The 20,464-nt window shown below is 33.2% G+C and overlaps 1 protein-coding gene across 3 annotated transcripts in view; it reads left to right on the forward strand.

The window, feature by feature from the left end:
- The window catches only part of ARID4A (AT-rich interaction domain 4A), an 82,093-nt gene extending 67,453 nt beyond the window's left edge, over positions 1 to 14,640 (forward strand). For 2 of the 3 annotated variants that reach the window (XM_031952642.1, XM_031952643.1), the window contains 6 exons: positions 3,544 to 3,745; positions 4,745 to 5,884; positions 6,106 to 6,210; positions 7,470 to 7,679; positions 8,502 to 8,648; positions 13,561 to 14,640. In XM_031952642.1, the coding sequence (XP_031808502.1) occupies positions 3,544 to 3,745; positions 4,745 to 5,884; positions 6,106 to 6,210; positions 7,470 to 7,679; positions 8,502 to 8,648; positions 13,561 to 13,664 (1,908 nt within the window). In that variant the 3' untranslated portion in view covers positions 13,665 to 14,640. The remainder of the gene's footprint in view (positions 1 to 3,543; positions 3,746 to 4,744; positions 5,885 to 6,105; positions 6,211 to 7,469; positions 7,680 to 8,501; positions 8,649 to 13,560) is intronic. The other variant, XM_031952644.1, reaches the window with a different exon arrangement.
- Positions 14,641 to 20,464: the final 5,824 nt, after the last annotated feature.

The raw sequence follows: 20,464 nt of genomic DNA on the forward strand, positions 1-20,464 counted from the left end.
ACGATCATTTCTAGATTCTGTTGCCATCATCTCTTTTCTGAAGTTCACTGTATACACATTTATCACACAATCTGAAAGACCTGGTTAATACTGTTCCTGTTCCAAAGTCCTACCTTATATAAGGAAATCCAGCCTTCCTTCTGTAATGTTCTGGTTAGCTTTCTGGAGGTCTTTTGACCAGCCTTCGTTTCATCTGAGTAATCACCATGAGAATAGCCAGGGATAAAGTCTAAATTCTTTATTGTCTCCTTCACAGTCTGTTTCCTTGCCTGGAACCCAGGCTACCTTTCTGGAGGCCGTTCAGACAGGCTTTGGTCTGAGTGGGGGAAGCAGAAGGAGAGCCAACAGGAGTCAACTCAAAGATGGAATGTCTCTCAGCCAGTCCTTGTTGGCTCTTATATACTCTATAATAATTACATCATTGTAGGTGTCAATCTTGTAGAACTCTATTAAGTACTAAGTACATACACTGAACTAGAGAACTATTAATCACCATGCTAAACTAGATAACCATTGTCTTACCAATTCCTCTGAGTTAACACTTTGTTTCAAGTATGTTTTTCCAGAATTCTAGCCCATTACATCCTTCAGACACTCTTATTTCCCATTTTTTCAGTTACTTCAGTTCTCACTCCTACTCTCTGTCTCAAACACAGAAATACTTCTCTCTTTAATCGTTTCTATGATTGAAAATTTTTGATTTTATGATTGAAAATTCTAAAACATTTTTTCTTTTCATCACCTTTTATTAGTTTACCTTTCTTTATGCTTTCCTTATCTTTTTTTTTTTGGTCCTCATCAGGTTTCCTTCACACCTCAATTCTTCCCTAGGCCATCACCCCTGTTCTGGATATACTTTACTCTTTTCCTTCCCATTTTTTACCTTCCACTTGACTAATTTAACTCTGTATTGCATCCTCTACTATTGAGTCTTTCTTTTTTGTCCTATTGCTATTCATGCCTTTCCAGACATTCACCCTGGATTATTCTTACTATGTCCCTTCTCTGCTTTTATATGCTAATAAACTAAGGTGCAGGTAGTTAAACAGTGAACCAGGGCTATTACATTTCTGTGTTTTCTGATCTCAACTAGACTCATACAGACTCAAGGCAGTCCTATTATTCCTTCCATATAGATTCTTTGTCCCTTTTCACACAACAGCTATTTCAAACTTCTTTCTAGTAACTTCTTGTGGCTACTCAGTCCTCATGCCATTTTACCTGAGATTTTGCCTCATACTTTCTGAGAAAATAATGCCCATTTGCTGTGAGCTTCTTCCTCCTATCTTCATCTGACAACCCTATTATAAAATCCTTTTTTTTTTTTTTTTTTTTTCTTTACTCAAAAGAGTCTGGTGAAGAGATAGCCCTTTCCTTGATAAGGCCAGTTTCTATATTTACTCTTCAGTCTTACAGTAGGTTCATCCCACTATTATCGCCACTATCTAATCTTCAGCCCCTTCCTTTTGGTTCCTTCATTTTTGCTCTCATTGTCTATAAATGGACAAGTCTTCCCTAATCTTAAAAAAAATCCTTTATTGTACCCACTAACCCAACAAGCCATTGTCCTATATAACTCTTCCTCCCTTCTCAGACAAATTCCTTGGAGAAATCTGTTTATACTCATTGCTTTTAGTTCCTCCTTATTTTTCTAAATACATTACAGTCTACTCTCCAACTTCATCACTGAACTAAAATTGTCCTTTCCAAAGTCACCGTTTAGCAAAACTACTTAATTGCAAAATCTCATGACATTTTCTTAGTTATTATTCTTCTTAACCTCTTTTCAGCATTTAATATTATTAACTCCTATTTTTGTCTGTTTCCCTCAGTTTTGATCTACTTTTTGTCATTTTTCTTTACAATCATCATCCATAACAAACTTCCTGACTGAAGGTATTCCCCAAGGTTCCATTCTGTACCATCTTCTCTCTAAATATTCTCTTTTGATGAGCTCATCTACTTTATCAAACATATGTTTGATCCTTATCTCTATGCCAATAGCTCCCAGATCTATATATTCAAGTCATTTTTGCAAGGCACAATTCCTTGTCACCAATTGCCTCCTGGGAAATTGAGTTAGAGAGCTTATATCTATCTCAATCTCTGTATGTCCCAAACAAAACTCATCATCTTTTCCCCTAAATCCACTCTTGCTCCGAACTTTGTCATTTCTCTAGACCACAGCTTCTTAAACTTTTTCCACTTACAATCTCTTTTTTCCTAAGAAATTTTTATGTGATCCTTGGTGTATAGGCATATAAAATAGGTTTTCAGAGCAGATATTTACTGATAATAAATTATAATTTCCCATTCCCCCACATTCACTAACACAACCTCCTTTAAAATTTCCATCCACCGTTTAAGAATTTTGCTCTAGAGAGTACCACTATCCTTTCAGTCATGCAGGCTGATTATTTTAATGAGATTATTATCTTTTCAGTCTTACTCTATATATCAAGTTAGGAAATTTTCTTGTAATTTACTTCAATGACCTCTCTTGAATTGGTCCCCTTCTCTTAATTCAGATGGTCACCAAACTTATTCAAGATCTTATCACCTTTTCCCTAGATTGTTAACAGTTCTTCTAATTGGTCAGTTAACTCAAATCTCTCCCCTTTCTAATTCATATTACTGTTAAAGTGATTTTCCTAAGCACAAGTCTGATAACATCATTCCAGTTACCTAGTAAACTCTAATTGGTCCTTATTTTTTTATCTCTGGAGTAAACTGTAAATCTGTTTGTTGCACTTAAAGTTTCTCACAAGTTGGCCCCAACCTGTCCTTCTAGTTTTGTAGTAAACCATTGCAAACCAATAAAACTGATAACTACTTAAATGATAATCTTATTTTCTGTCTCTTGACTTTTGTACATGATTATCTCCATGCTTACAGTGAGTTCTCATCAATTTTCAAAATTCCTAATTTGTTTCAAGGTTATAAGAGTTTTCTCATTCCTTCTCCCTTCTTTGCCTTCCCTTCCCTAGCTATAATGACTTCCCCTGACTCACTCTGTATTTATAAGTTATTGAGATCGGGAATAGTTCATTTTTGTTCAGTTCCTAGTACAGAACCTGGCTCATAGTCAAGTTAGTACATATTGATTGCCCACATAACTCTTCTGACATAAATATCTTTTGACTGGAATTGAAGAGGAGCTTAAAAAGAATGTTATAACTAAAATATATGTTACTTCATGATTGCCAAATCATGATCAATGAGATAAACTTGATATACTTTAGGATAATATTTAACATTAGTCTGAAAAAGATATTTTCAAGTTTAAAATAGTCTTTAAGTGATTTTTTTCCCCCCACACTAGTATTGCCTTAGGTTGCTTTAGATAGTTGGAAATAGACTTTTATATAGTATTCTGTTGGAATCTTTACAAACTGTTAAGCCAAAACAGTATTCCTTGTAAAATATTTTCTTTTATAGTCTTTTTCTGTGTCTATTTTCCATAGGGACTAATAGGATAAAATTTGCATGAAAAGTGCCAATTTCAAAATGTTATCCTAATAGAACTTTTTTATTGTTACATAGAATAAAGAAGACAGTGAAAAGGATGATAAAAAAGATGAAGAGAGACAAAAGTCAAAACGTGGACGTCCTCCTCTAAAGTCCACCCTTCCATCAAATATGTCTTACAGTGTGTCTAAGTCTCCAAATATTGAAGGGAAAGCGAGTGCCCGAACTGCACGAAGCAGTTTACCAGACAGCTCACCTCTGGCAAATGGAATGGAAGGTACAGTATTTTAATTATGCAATTCTTTTTCCAGTCAATTATATAAATAGTAAAATCTCAGTGAATCCAGATTTTTTTAAAACTGTAAATCTCAATTTTAAAGAGCAAAATCTAAAAAAAGATGCTTGTTTTATTGTAACTTTTAAGCTTATAAAAACTGAGTGATTCTTTTGCTTCTTTCTAATAAACTGCTCATATATTTTCTTCTTTACTTCATCCAAATGGATAATATTAGTTTAGATACATAAGCAAGAGGAGGGGGGAAACTAACTCTTTAAACTTTTTCCTTTAAAACAGATTTCTAAGAAAAGGATGTAGTAGTTTTTGTGTATTTTTAATCTGTTTATTTAAATTTCAGCAGAGTTTATGCTCCTTGATGTCATGGTTCTTTTAAAAATGTTTTACATTGTAAATTAACTAGTATATTACTTTGTCACTGAAGATTTATCATCACTGACTCTACCAGTTTATTTTGACTCTGTTCTAAAAAGAACCACTTAATCAGCAAGAGAAAAGATGGCCAGTTTTTTTAACCTGCTGACTAAAAAGCTACATTTTAAATTTGATAACTAACTTTGATTAGCTTTGCTTAATATAAAAAAATGATTCCTTTGATTCAAAATAAAGAGCTATTATCAATCAGATATTAAAACACTGAAAAACCATAACTAATAAATGTTGTTCAGTATCTATTGGATTAGATTCAGAACATCTTGCTAATATGCTGAGGAGTAAACAGCCCAATGTTAATTATGTCTTTGGATATGATGAGTAATATTACATCCTAAATCAGGTTTTTTTAAAAACAACACAAAACAAGACAAAAGCCCTCCACAACTAAGTAACTACTGCATATGCATTGATTTTATACTACTACATTTAATTGAAGTTTATATTGTTAATATGTTAGAAGTTTGTATGTTAATATGAAGTTTGTGTTGAAAATTCTCCTTTACAGAAATTTCCAGCCTTTTTTATAACATTATCTTTCTTCCATAGACTCTGCTTCTTCTGATAGTGAAATTGAAGATACTTCAGATAAAAATTTGGTGAATGAAGAATTTTCTCCAGAGATTTTAGAAGAACTCGAAAAGAGTGAAAAATTTATTGATGATAAGATAGAAGAAGAAAATCCAAAATTTCCATGTGTGTTAAAAGAAAATGATAGGACTCAAGTACAGTCTTTAGAAACCCTGAAGTTGGAAGTTGAAGAAAGTGAACAAATAGTGCAAATTTTTGGAAACAAAACGGAGCAAGTAGAAGAAATTAAGAAAGAAACAGAAAAATCTCCTAAAGCTAAAGGGAGAAAAAACAAGATAAAAGATCTTTCTTTGGAGACTATAAAGATTTCTCCACTGAGCCAGGATGAAGCAAGAAGTGAATCTTACATAGAACCTCTTAGTCTAGAAGTTTCTTCTTTAGAAAGTAAAGATTTTTCCTCTACTACCGAAGATGAAATGGACTCATGCTCAAAAGAAAAAAAATTAAAGAGGAAAATACCAGGACAGTCATCACCAGAGAAAAAAATTCGAATTGAGACTGAAATGGACGTGCCAGCCCTTGTGTCTGAAGAACGAACCAGTGACTCTATCATATCTGAGGAATTTAAGGAATTAAATTCTGAAGAACAGCCTGAAATAGAACATGAGGAAATGCCATCATTGATAGCAGAGTCAGAGCCACCAGTTCAGGACCTGGCCACTGAAAATTTTGACTTTCCAAATGCTAAAGAAAGCGAGAATGTTGCAGTGAAAGAAGAGGAAGAAGATATTATGCCCCTAATTGGACCAGAAACTTTGGTTTGTCATGAAGTAGACCTCGATGACTTGGATGAGAAGGATAAGAATAGCGCTGATGAGGCAGGCACAGATATACCTGACCCCGTCAGCCCTGTTCCCAATCCTCCTGCCTTGCCCCCTGCTGCACCATCTGGCTTTTCTGCTGCTTCCCCACTTGCTCTCAGTCAGGAGGAGTCTCGAAGTATCAAGAGTGAAAGTGATATAACAATCGAAGTTGACAGTGTGGCTGAAGAGTCTCAAGAAGGCCTCTGTGAGAGCGAGTCAGCCAATGGATTTGAAGCCAGCACTACATCAAGCACTTGTAGCGTGACTGTCCAAGAAAGAGAGATCAGAGACAAAGGTGGGTGTTTTCTGGGGATGTGTGATCTATGTGCTAGACAATTCTCTTGACTTTTTCATCTGTGACGTGTGAGAATATTTTAAAATAAAATCTGTTCCTTTCATTGGCATTTGGTTTTCTAAACACAATTTCAAAGACATGTGGTGATTAACAACTGTATAATAGAATAAAGATTGATGCTTAATAGGTGTATTTTTTTTTTTTTAATCTCCTTACTTTAGGCCAGAAAAGGCAAAGTGATGGAAATGGTGGATCATTAGCAAAAAAACAAAAACGTCCACCAAAGCGAACAAGTGCTACCATCAAAAATGAAAAGAATGGAGCAGGTAGGAACTCTCTTACTGTTTGTCTTAGTGTAAAATACAATACACTGACCTTTTCATTTATTCTTCCTACTTGTAGTTTCTTCCTTTATGTAGATGTCACATTTTCAGGATGATTAATTTGTCATTGTTGTGTGCTTATGTTTAGTTTTTCCTTTTATTTTTAATTTAGCTCTGTAGTTCACATTTGGAAAATATTAAAGTCTCTGAAATTATATTGTCAGCTTCCTCTTTCCACTTTTTTCTGATATTAAACTTTTTATGTGAGCAGAATATATTTATACTCTCTCTGGAGTTGTAGTTTGGAGAAAGGATAATTTAGATGTATTTTACATTTGGTTATAGAGGTAATTCGATAACATTAAAAAATATGTTGAAATGTAGATATTTGATTATAGTGGCAAGTAGATAACATTTTTTAAATATGTTGAAATATTTTATAGAAATATAAAAACTTAAAATTCTTGAAAATATTTTTTATATGAAGAGTCATAACTTTAGAGTTTTAATTTTTTTCCTTTTTTGCTTTAGAGCTTAGCACTTTGGGGGATTTTTATATTAATGATTAAAATGAGTGTTACTGACTATAGCTTTAAATCTGATATACAGAGGTTTTAATTGCATTCGATCTATAGTACCTTAAAGGCAAAGATATTTACCTATTATGACATCTTTCATTTATTTCTAGCCATTAAGAAATCTTTGCAATATTATTGTATTTCATTATGTGGTAGGAGCTGGGGAGAGTAGGCTATTTTAACGTTTGTGATGATTTAGGGTACCTCTTTGGTAGCTAATTTTACTTCCAGGAAGTACACTTGAGAAAAGAACATATTTTTTTCAGAGAACATAAATATTTTATTTATTCACATATACATAGTTAAATATAAGTGGTTTTTAATGTTATTGGGAAAGTTTAATTTGGTCCTTCAGAAAGACTTTACAAAAGGGGCTAAATGAATACTATTGTTACTATTGATAACATAGATTAATAAATATAATGAAAACCACATTGAGTGCTTTTATTAGCATTCAAAACTGTATGATGCAAAGCACTATCTCCTTGCCAATTTAATGCTATGTCATTTTAAAAATAAATATCATAATTCAGACTCTTACTTTATTTTTGTTACTTGAGGAAAGAGCTACCTTTGGCCTTTATTCAGTGATCTTGTTAATTCACTGTCCATTTTTCCTATCTCTGCTTTGAACACATGAGATATTGTCAACAGCCTCTCATGGGATTCTTTCTCTTGTTATAGGACAAAGCAGTGATAGTGAAGATCTTCCCGTCCCAGACAGTACAAGTAAATGTACACCAGTAAAACACATACATGTGGCAAAGCCCCCAAAGCTTGCTCGATCTCCAGCAAGAATGATGTCGCCTCACATTAAAGATGGAGACAAGGACAAACACCGAGACAAGCATCAAAATTCATCCCCTAGAGCATATAAGTGGAGTTTTCAACTTAGTAAGAAACATTTAAAAAACATTCATCCAAGAATCTTAGCAAATTCAGTATTATAGTTTTCTTGTGAATAATCATTATTTTTGAATCTAAAAGCTTGTGCTTCCTGTATGTGCTTTATTATATATATATATATATATATATTTGTTTTTTTTTTTTTTTTAATGGTGACTTAAAGGTGAACCCTAGCTAGAGAATGAGACATTCATTGCATATATAGCTGAAAAGTCCAAGCATGCCATTTTTGTGGACTGGGCAATTATAATAGACCAAAAGAGGCAGTGTAATGTGGTGAATGGTCAGTTAACAACAAACAAGGAGAGCTAGGTTCAATTCCTGCTACTGATAAATACTGAGTATCTAAAGCCTGGGGAGTTATTCTTCATATCTTAGGCAATACTAAGACTTTAAATTGCTTATCTATTTTGGCAGAAGATTTCCTTCCTTGTAAGACCTGTATATTGATGAAATCACATTTCTATACTAAAAAATACATAACAGTGATAATCTGAGAAAAGAAAATTCATACATTTGTTAATTATTCTGTGTTCATGATGATTGGCTTAAGTTTGGTATAATAATTTGTAGTAACTAACATAGTATTTATACTAAAAAATACATAACAGTGATAATCTGAGAAAAGAAAATTCATGCATTTGTTAATTATTCTGTGTTCATGATGATTGGCTTAAGTTTGGTATAATAATTTGTAGTAACTAACATAGTATTTATTTCAACTGCTGAATTGAATTACTAATAGAAGTGTCTTCTTTTGTAAACTGTTTTTCATCTCAAGAAATTTTTCTTTCTTTTTTTTTTTTCTAGATGAACTAGACAATATGAACAGTACAGAAAGGATCTCTTTTCTACAAGAAAAATTGCAGGAAATAAGAAAATATTATATGTCATTGAAGTCAGAAGTGGCAACTATAGACAGAAGGAGAAAAAGATTAAAAAAGAAAGATAGAGAAGGTAATTGTTATCCAGAGTTCCTCCTTTTATTGCCCTTCTAATTCATTTTGTATTTGTAAAATAATTTTGGATGGTGGTTTTAGGAAATTAGTAAGCTTGAAATAGCTTGCCTTTTGGTCATTTTAGTTTTAGCCATTGTGTTGTGATTGTTGATGGAAATGGGTCATAATTTTGGATTCAGCGGAATAAGTCACTTAAAAGCAACACATTGGGTAAACACTGAATTTTAAATATTTAAATGTTTTCATGAAGGCAAGTTAACTCATTATGAAAAGAACTTGCTTCAAAATTCATTGATCAAATATTTTGTCAAGATTTATTTATGGTGGGTAAAAACACAAATAAAATAGTCTTTTGCCTTGTGGAAGCCCACTACAGAATAAAAGAACAAATCCCTGCAAGTAATAACATAATCTAATGCAGCAAGCATTTACTAATAAGCATCTATTCCGTGTTAGACACCACTAAGCCCCTAGGGTTATAATAACAAAATAAGGAAAAGCCTTTGCGCTCAAGAAACCTGTGGTCTGACATGGATACAGTATGTACACAGATAAGCATGTACACTTTTACAGATATTAATCATAGCATAATTATAAATTCTAGCAACATGTCTGCTTTCCAAGGACCAGTCTTAGAACATAAAAATCACTGACTAGTTACTTGGCCGTTAAAGTGGCAGATTTCTTTGATTATCAATCAGCCCAAGAAGCAAGAATACAAAGTGACCCTGGTCCTTTGATGTTCATATCCATTTTTTTGGTGATTAGCAGTGTCAGAAAAGGGGCAAACCAAAGAATGGAAATTTTAAACTATAAAATTTGATAGATCTGTTGCTATCCTATGTGTATGCATATGATGACCAAGGCTTTAGGCACATTTGGAAAAAATGGATTACTTTATTTATCAACAAAGCTAGAAAGCAAAAGGAAGTTTAATATAAATTGAAGGATGGCAACAGGCTTCCCTTGGAAAAGGAGATAAAGGAATTGACCTTATTATGCATTCAAAGACAAGAAGAAATATCATTTCATCGGACATTTGGTCTTATCATATTGTAAGGCTTGTTTGTGATAACTAATTGCAAAAAAAATCATTATGAATTTAATGTAACTTCTATATCAACATCTTTTGCAGGAATGAGTTAGAGAAATTCTATGCAGAATTAAATAAAATTCTTTAGATTCAAAAAACATATATTTTGCCTGCTCAGTGACTTTGATGTCCCTAATGCAGTTAGGGAAGCAAAATTACATTGAGAGATTCAACCAATGTTTATATAGCTTGGACTCAAGCTCTTTTTGCCATCCTAGTTGGTTCACAGTTGACTGAAAGGTGTAGAACATACAAAATAACACTTTTTGTTTGATTCAATAGAGCAGTGTCCTCCTTTAAAAATTTTTCTTCAATTAATTGTCTTTTGTGCATATGTTTGAATTGTTCAGGATTCTGAAGGTCAAAGAACAGAAATAACTTTTACCTTCAGCTCACTAATATAAAATTAGCCATAAAACAGGGAGATAGGTGATTGAAAGATGAAGTTCATCAATGAGAAACAGGTGAGACCAAAGATTTGTAGACTACTAAGTAGTCTTCCTACCCATATATTAAGAATACTTTTTTCAAAAAGAAAGTCAAGACAACAGTGAACACCAAATAGTATCACAAAAAGTAAAATTTTATTTTAACTGACAGGAAATTAGTCATTACCGATGTAGGAGTCATTCCTAAATCAGTTATCTATTTATAATACAACCAACTTCTTAGAGCGCAGATCAAAATTAATTTGAAAAACTAGAAGAATTAAAACAAGAAAGAGATATAGCACACTATTAAAATATTCCTAATTTGACTTATTTTAAAAACTTTTAATAGTAAATAATCTGAGTTGGATGAAGGAATAGTTATGGACACTGCATGATTAAAAATTTTTTAAAGAAGTTTAAACACTATAATTCAATTGCCAGCAAAATCTTATCTGCTGAGACAGATGCCAACGAAGGCAATACCACTTTAGAATATGAACTTAGTTTGTTAAATTTTACTGAATTGGAATAGTGGAAAATCATGAGGATTATCATTTCATAAAACATTAAGCTGCATTGGAAACCAAAAGAAGTTTAAAAATAGATTAATAACAGACCCAATTAAGCAGAGTCATCCTGAAAATATTTCAGAGTTTATCTAGAAGGAGAATGATGGTAAAGGAAAAGATCTATGAAGATTTTATGATCTGCTTTTCTATTACCTTCAAGGACAGCATTTAATTTCAATATCAGAGTTCCAAGGTTTCCAAATTAGAAGAAAATGGAAATGAAATTTTTTTTAAATATTCAAAGGGAGATCATCCTAGAAGTGATATAATTTTGAGGACTTTTGAGGGATGGAAAGGAAAAAAGGAAATATAAAGTTGGAGGTAATAGGGAGCCAGTGGAGTTTATGGAGTAAGGCAGTGACATGCTTCGAATTGCACATTAAGGTCAGTTTGATGTTAAGTGGAAGGGTGAACTGTATCAGAAGAAAAAATTAAAGTAGTGAGTAACTAGGAAGGCTATTTTAATAGTCCAAGTATAAAGGCTGATACCAGGTTGGTGGCAATATCAAAATAGAGAAAATACATACATACATACATACACACACACACACACACACACACACATACATATATATTACAAAGATAGAATTGTTAGAACTTGGAAAGTAATTACATATGAGAGATTAGAAAAAGTGAAAAGTTAAGGGTGACACCTAGATTGTGAGCCTAGTTAACTAGGAGTAATACCTCAGCAGTAATAAAGAAGTTAAGTTATGGGTGGGGGTGAGGTTCCGCTTTTGGATATGCTGATTTTGAAATATTTATGGAACATCAGTTTTCTGTTGGAGAAGTGAGACTAGAAGTCTGGAGACAGATTAGGACTGGACAAATAGATCTGAGAATCATCTTCAAAGAGATAATAATTGAATTCATGAGCATTAACGATAATGATTAAATGAGATAGTATAGAGACCAAATGCAGAACCTTGGGTGACACCCCTGGTTAACAGGCATTTCTTGGCTGAAGAGTCAACCATGTAGAATGAAAAGGAATTATCAGGCAGAAGAAAAATCAGAAAAGAAGCAACTAATAATATAACTGTCAACCCATATGCCTATTTTCCTATCCCTCGCATAAAAGCCATGCTCATTGGTAGCTCATTAGAACTTCTAGATTCTATTTTGTAACAAAATTTATGCATCCTCACCAGTGGCTCATTCTCTTTGATGCCCTTTTTTGGTCATCATTCTTAATCTTTCTGCATTTCATAAGCCAAGAAAAGAGCAATGGATGTGACATTAGAGAAAATAGCTCTATTTATTATTGCCTGTGTACCTTAGGCTTGGGATAGCCTCTGAGATCTCTTCTAGCTCTACATTTAGAGCTAGAGTGAAAGGTGTAGAACATACAAGATAGCACTTTTTGTTTGATTGAGTAGAGCGGTGTCCTTCTTTATGGACTTTTCTCCAATTGTCTTCTGTGCATATATTAGAATCGCTCAGGATTCTGAAGATCAAAGAACAGAAATAATTTACCTTTAGATCACTAATATGAAATGAGCCATAAAACAGGGAGATATGTGATTATTGTCACTATTATAGAGGCTATCCAGCACAGCATTTAAATGAAAACTGGATTCCTCATAGAAGGTTGAGGTCCCCCTCTACTCATGTTTTTTAATAGTATTGTGATACTTGCATCAAGTCCGAGAACACTGTTGAACCTTCTCGTTGACATCCAAGAATTCTAAGTGTATGTAAAACATTTTCTAGACCACAGTATACATTTGGGTGGACTATCCATAGAGCTAAAGAGCTCTTCTTTTGTTTTGCATTGTGGACAAACATTACAAATGAATAGCGATCTAAGTTCAGAATTCAACATTTGAATGAGAATGACCAATACTACTTTTTGGAAAATTGAACAGTTCCTTTAATTACTCCCTATTTCTCATAATAAGAAAGTTCTATTTAAAAAAAATTTTTTTTTTTAATTATGCTAGTCATTTTGTATGGCTACAAACCATGAAATGCCACAGTCTTCAAAGATATGAAATTTTACCCAAAGGGCAATGAAGAGGGAATAGTCATCATAGTGATGCTAAAATGTTCCACATAATGAATTATGCCATAGAGATAATGTAAGAATATCATCACAGGACATATATGCAGAAGGGAAAGAAAATGGAATGATAACATAATAGGTATGAGAGAGAATTGATAGATGATGTATTCATGCATACTAATATATATATATTCACATTTATGAGACCACAGGCTTGCTTGGTGTACAGTTAATTACACAGCTATCATATGAATAGTGATTAGTACCATGAGTGATAGAAAGCAAGAGTTAAGATGAGGGAAAGTTAGTTCTGACTTTCTTCTTAGGAAGGTGAAACTTTTGAAGTGGGCTGCAAAGGAGTTATAGAAATTCAACAGGCTGAAGAAATAGCATAACAGCAAAAAGGAAGGAAAAAAAGGAATGTAAAAGGAATAGTGTGGTAAAAAGGAAGAATAACATTATGTAGCATTTCTTAGTACCTTTTTGGATCTATGTATAATTTTTAACTAACTTGCACCATTCCTAAATGCAACAAGTGTCATTGAATAGCACCAAATAAACTATTTTCTCAGCACTTTTACTATTTTCCTGTAACATCTTGTGATTTTTTTATATAAGATTTTTCTCAACCAAAATCCAAGTACCACCACCCCCTTGCAAAATTCTCTGAAAATTTAAGCAAAATCATTTCATATGCAACATTTTTAAAAAGTTCTTATTGGTTGAAGTATTTTACATGTTTAGAAATTTTATTTTAATTTAACATTAAAAATTTTCTTTGTTGTTTTAAGTTTCTCGTTTTTATTCCACAGTGTCTCATGCAGGGGCCTCAATGTCATCTGCTTCATCAGACACTGGAATGAGTCCATCATCATCATCTCCCCCACAAAACGTGCTTGCTGTAGAATGCAGGTGATAAATACTTTCTCTGCCTTCCCAGCAGTTTGCTGCCATGGACATAAATCCTTAAACCCTGAAATACAACCACAGAAAGCACTCAACTGGTTTAACATTGCCAAGTATATCCTGTACACTTTTCCACTGCTGGATTGTATCGTTTTCCCCTTCCTCTCCCTCCAACCTTTTTTTTTTTTGTTTTTGTTTTTTTTCCTTTCTGTTGCAAAAAAAGAAAAATAAGCTGATTGATAATTGAAGGTTAGGCAATCTGCCATATTTGTCGTCATTTTTCCCCTTAATATTTGTTTATGTTTTTGTTGATACAGAGAAAGGGCACTTAGCAAATTTAAATTGTCTAACAAAGTTTTCAGGTGTTTTATAGAAATCATAGACAAGCAAGTGCACACAAACATCAAAATACTATCCAGCTGAATAGTTACTGCTGCACTTTCACCAAGATATATTTAATTCTTGGTGAGTAGTTTTTTGTTTTGTTTTTGTTTTTGTTTTTTGGTTCTTTTGTGTGGAAGCACTTGCTATACAGAACTGCCAAAGTATGTGTTCAGCAGTGTGCCCAGTTTTAAAGGTGTAAATGGGACAAAATAAATTGTGAAAGGAAGTGTAGTTGACTGAAAACTACCGTTGTAATAAGTCTTCCACTTTTTATAGGATTTTTGAGCACACAATTATGCAAATATTTTAATGTTTATTAATGTTTACAGTGGAATTGTGAATAAGTTTTCAGTGGACTATCTTATTCCTTGACAAAAATATTTTGTCTTTTTTCTATGTAATTTCAGAGTTTTTATTTTGTTACAAAAAGACAAAAATGAAATATATAACAACAATGAAGTTATTTAACAAGATTTCTAAAGCTGAAATTTTTGTGTAAAATAAGGTATTATCTTGCAACTTGTTAAATATATTTATTCAGACATTGGATGTTGTATTTTTATGTATTTTTTAAAATATTAATAAAATTGAAAAAAATAAAATTCTAGGTTAGTTCGCTCTTTCGATTAAACATAACTCTCAGCTGTAACTCTTACAGGAGGTTGTATCCAATAGCCTTGCCTGTATATGAAGTGGGTCTGTCTCTTAAATCTTCATCAGTATAGAACTGTAATCAGGCATCTGGATTATTAAAATATGTCCTTGTTTTGAAACTTTGGCAGTCCTAGTACTTAAACTGTTTTGAGGATCAATTTTTTTTGGTTGCCCTTAAGATTCTATGTCACAGTTTTTATGTTTGCTATACTGCCGAATGAATTTATATCTCCCAAAGTTGAGATGCAACAATAAAGTAAAGCAACTATGTATGCTCTGTTTGTGGATTGTCCCACAAACTGATACATTTTGTAAATAATACTTCCAAAACCATGTATTTAAAAGTTTGCTTATACATTATGTATAAAAGTGATTTTTTTATCAATTTTTTATTCATGTTTGTACATTGAAAGGGGGTTTTTTAACCCCCTTTTCTGTGTTTAATATGCTGTAGAGTAATAACATAGATGCTCTAGACTGTATATCAGGATATTATGATTCACAACAACAAAAAGTCAGAGCTAAACACTAGTGATGGGGTAGCATTACTAAAATCGTTGTTTCTTGAAATTTCTTTCATCTTACCACATTGTGAACTTGTGATTCAGATTCCATTTTCGCAGAGAATTAAAAACAAAAAAATACTCTTGTAAAATGCACTTTTCTGTCTTTATTTAGCAAAGCAGAAGTATTTCAATGTAAAATAAAAATGAAGCTCAGTGGGCAGTATTAATAAAGGCTATGTTTTAAACATAGGCTTTACATTCTCAGTTTTCATTAAATGATTAATTACTCTTTTAAGTGCCAGTAATTTACATTTGAGAAATCAAAATTTAGAAAGTCAAAGTTTTCAATATTACTTTATAGTCATCCTTAAAATAAATAAAAACATTTATATTTTATGTGTAAAAAGGAAGTATAGATCATATCAGTTGGGAATTAGAAGCTAATATATAGTTTGCAAAATACTTTGTCAGTCTTATTCACTAATAAGATTGATAGTGTGTATATATATATATATATGTATAAATATATAAACATAAATTCTAAATTTCTGAAAAAATAGAAATATTTAAAAGTATTTAAGCAGTTACATAATCATTGTTCTTTACTGAAAATCACTCTTATTTTTGTTCAACTATTCCAGGAATGGGTCTATTAAATACCCCACCCATCAATTTCATAGCACTCAACAAAAATGAGTCAGTTTGAATTTTTTTAATATAGAAAGCTGTTATTTAATAATGATTGGTACCAGTAAAAGATTAAAGTGAATAAATTTAAAATGGGAAACAAAATGTATTTCATAGGAAAAATGAATAGGGTGGGGTTTTGGAATTTAATTGGGACTTATCTTGAAAAATGAAGCAAAGAATTAATCAGGAATTAAATTTTGGGGCATAATGGTATACGTGATATTTTTTAGGGTGAAGAGATCATTAAAAATTGCAAAAATTTAAACAGTTTACTGAAAGGTCTTTTAGTACTTTCTTTTGGAGCTTTTAATAGTGAAGAGATAAATGGGGACAGATATTAACATTCATCATGCACAGGGATCCCGGGGAATCTAATTTTATGAGTGGGTCTTCTCCTTAGTGAATGTTATTAGTGAATAGTAGCTTTTATTTTTTTGCATCAAAAATGTTAAATTCAAATAGAAATACAGGCTACATATTGACTTAGAAAACCATAAATTAACAACACACTTCTCATTTTTGACTTGCCAAATATTTACCAATTAATTACTTTTTAATATGGTTCCCCCTAAAGAGTTTTGGCTGTGAGTTTGATGCCACTTATAACGAGGAGCCTAACTCCCAGGTAGCTCCTTAATATAAGTTGCAGGATTATTGTTGATCTGCATTGGTAAACCTTCACCAGAAGTGAAATCATAATCAAACCAAAGCCAAACAGAGTATAACCTCGTAGTTCTGGGAATAATGAATACCAACATAATAGGACATGTCTATATATCTCTTGCTACACATATGCATATTTACATACACACAATGCTTATGTAACTGCTTGAATAATTAAAATTTTTTCTTTTGCCACATATTTAATAGGGATGGCTATTAAGGAACTCTAGGTTTGGGGAATGTTTTCTTGGACTTATGATATCATTAGTGGTAGAAGCTCTTCTACTAATGAAGATTAGCAACTGTTTTTTAACTTAGAGTCATAAAATACTGGCTGGGGCACTGAGGATTGACCTTTCCAATGTCATCCTTCCTAGGATGTGTCTAAGGAGAATACTAAAGCCAGATCTTTGTGACTTCAAGGCCATCTCCCTTCTTGCTGTGCCATAGCACTACTATTTTGATGTCACATCTTTCATGGGAAAGGCTATTAAGGAAACCTACAAAGTGTTGGCATTTTTTGGTCCTGAATTTTCCTGTTCTTTGGCTCATTTCTGTCCATTCTTGCACCTGTATTAGACCAAAAGTTGAACCAATTTTGAAAGCCTTTGTGAAATCATAATCAAAAAAAAAAAGTCAAAATTGTTGAATTAAAAAGGTTTTAAGAGTTCACCTATTCCAATTTCCTCAAATTAAAATAATTTATATGGCAAATTGTTTGCTTAGTGTTTTCTGCATGACAAACTCCATTGTGTGGAAGACATTGCAAATATCATCATCATAAAAATGCAGAAAACCAGCTGCAAAAAAAAAATGATGTGGTTATTCTGAGACCAGATCCTACAGATCTTTTGACTTTTAGACCCTTGTTCTTTCTACCATTGCTCATTCATTTACTTCCCTCCCCTTCCACTGTCTGTTTTCAGGCCCGTGTAATTTGGTCAAGAGTCCCAACTTTTCATGCCTTTAAACCTGAAGTGTCCAATGCAATCACAACACTAACAAATGTGGCCAGAACCAGATCAAAATGTAATCGAAAAATAACAAAATAAAAATATTGACAATGTTAATATATGATTTTCTAAGACAATATGAAACCTGCAGGGATCCTTACCTCCAGTTAAATGGCTCCCAGATTCTATTTTGAATTTGGTAACACTGCTTTAGACAATGCTGTTTGAACAGTAAATAAGGGGAGTCTCATTTCTCCCTCATTAACAGGTGACACTTCTTCCATGTTAAGAGCCGAGGCATTGGCACTATGCTAGGCAGTGGAGATTCAAAGACAAAAAATAAATAAATGGTCCTTATTCTTATGGAATGTAATTCTTGGTGGGTAAGACAAATACACAATGTTCATGGATAAGAAGATACAAATAATTTCAGGAGGAGGAGTTAACTTCTAATGGAGGGATCAGGAAGGGCATCTGAGCTGAATCTTTTTAAGAAAGGAATTGAAGAGGGAGAAGTGAGGAGGGGAGTACATTCTCTCCAAGTGTGGAGAACAACAAGGAGCCAGTAGGTGTTTGGAGAACAAGACAGACCCTTTGGCTAGAATAGAGTGCCTGAAAGGATGTACTCAAAATAGAAAGGTAAGACCAGCCAGGTGGTGCAAAGATTACATGCCAAACAGAGGAGTTTATATTTGATTCCAAGGCTACCAGGGAGCCACAAAGATTCTTGAGCAGGAGAGTAGTGTGGTCAAGCTTGAGCTTTAGGAATATTAGTTTGGCAAGTATAAAGGATGGATTGGAAGGAAGAGAGACTGGAAAAAGAAAACCCAATAGAGAGTCTCTGCCAGCATCTGGGTAAGTAGTTAGGAGAGCCTCAATGAATGAAGGTTGTGGCCCCACAAGTGGGGAGAAAGGTCAGATGCAACAGATTGTGGAGGGAGAATACAGGAGAGGAGTAATCATAGGTTCATAAATTTAGAGCTAGAAGAGATCTCAGAGGCTATCCCAAGCCTAAGATACACAGGCAATAATAAATAGAGCTGTTTTCTCTAACGTCACATCCATTGCTCTTTTCTTGGCTTATGAAATGCAGAAAGATTAAGAATGATGACCAAAAAAGGGCATCAAAGAGAATGAGCCCCACTGGTGAGGATGCATAAATTTTGTTACAAAATAGAATCTAGAAGTTCTAAATGTTAATGTTTTAGTCTCAACTATAGATTCTGTTCGTACATTTATCAGGAGCTTCAATATCACCTGCATCTTCAGTAAGGGAATATATTTTTATGTAGACTTTGAATAAGTATACTCATGTTACCTATTCAAAGAGCTTGAATGGTGTCCTGTTACCTCTGGGATAAAATACAAACTCCTTGGACTTTAAAAGCCTTTCACAATCTGATTCCAACCTTTTTCTTTAAAAAATATTTTTTTTTTCTAATAGTGTTTTATTTTTCCAAATACGTGTAAATTTACTTTTCATCATATACCTTTGGAAAACTTTCTGTTCCAAATTTTTCCCCCTCTCCCCTCTCTGTCCCCTAGACAAGCAAGCAATCCAATATAGGTTAAACATGTGCAATTCTTCTAAACATATTTCCATATATGTCATGATGTACAAAAAGAATCTGATCCAAAAGTTGGAAAAAAATAAAGAAAAAACAAACAGCAAACAGAAAAAGGTAAAAATACTATGCTTTGATCCACATTTAGTCTTCCTAGTTCTCTCTCTAGATGCAGATGGCACTTGCCATGACAAGTCTATTAGAATTGTCTTTTATTATTTCATTGTTGAAAAGAGCCAAATTCATCAAAGTTGATCATCACATGATCTTGTTGCTGTGTAGCATGTTCTCTGCTTATTTCACTGAGCATCAGTTCATGTAAATCTTTCCAGACTTTTGAAATCAATCTGCTCATCATTTCTTACAGAATAATAATTACCTTCACCCACCATAACCTACTCAGCCATTCTCCAACTGATGGGCATCCACTCAGTTTCTAGTTCTTTGCCATTACAAAAAGGGCAGCTATAAACACCTTTGCACATGTGGGTTCTTTTATGATTTCTGTGGGACACAGACTCAGTAGAGACACACTGCTGTAACAAAGTGTATGTACAGTTTTGTAGCCCTCTGGACATGAAAACTTTAATTTCTTAAAAGTTTTCATTGATATTTTTATTTTTATATCATAGTCATTTTCAGATATATCCCTCACATCACACTCTCATCTCCAACGAATCTTCCCTTTTAACAAAGAAAAAACTGTTAAGGGATCAACTAGATAGCCCAGTGGATAGAGGCAACTGCCCCTAAAGAAGGAGGATCTTAGTTCAAATCCAGCTTCAAATACTTAACACTTAACTAGCTATGTGACCCTGGACAAGTCACTTAACCCCAAATGCCACATCAAAAAACAATACATTGGCCTTGTCTGACAATATTTTCCATCCATTCGTCCCTCCAACAAAAGGAGGTAAGTCTACTTTGTCTTATCTTTTTTTTCTCAGTCTCGATTAGTCATAATCCTGGACACTATTAGTCTTCAACTTCACTTTACTGTTCTTATTTACATTTTTAACTTTTGTACACTGTTTTCACATTGCTACATTGCCAACTGTTGTCTTTGACAACATGTTTACACCATGTTACATCTCCAACTTTTGAACAATGTTCTCCCTCTTTCTCCCTACCTCTTAGAATTCCTAGAGGTATTTAAAGGGCAGCTGAAGTGCCACCCCCAAAAAGGAACATTTTCTATTTTCCCCAAGTGTTAGTGCTTTGCAAAGCTTTTTACACACATTATCTCATTTGATCCTTACAATAACCTACTGAGGTAAATGCTATGATTATCCCCATTTTACAGAGGCTGAGAGGTTAAAAAAGGTCACAAAGAATCTCCTGACTCTTAAGTTCAACACTATCCATTGTGCCATCTAGTTACCCATAAAAGAAAGG

Source organism: Sarcophilus harrisii, chromosome 2 (assembly GCF_902635505.1).
Source record: "Sarcophilus harrisii chromosome 2, mSarHar1.11, whole genome shotgun sequence".
In the NCBI taxonomy this organism is placed as follows: Eukaryota; Metazoa; Chordata; class Mammalia; order Dasyuromorphia; family Dasyuridae; genus Sarcophilus; species Sarcophilus harrisii.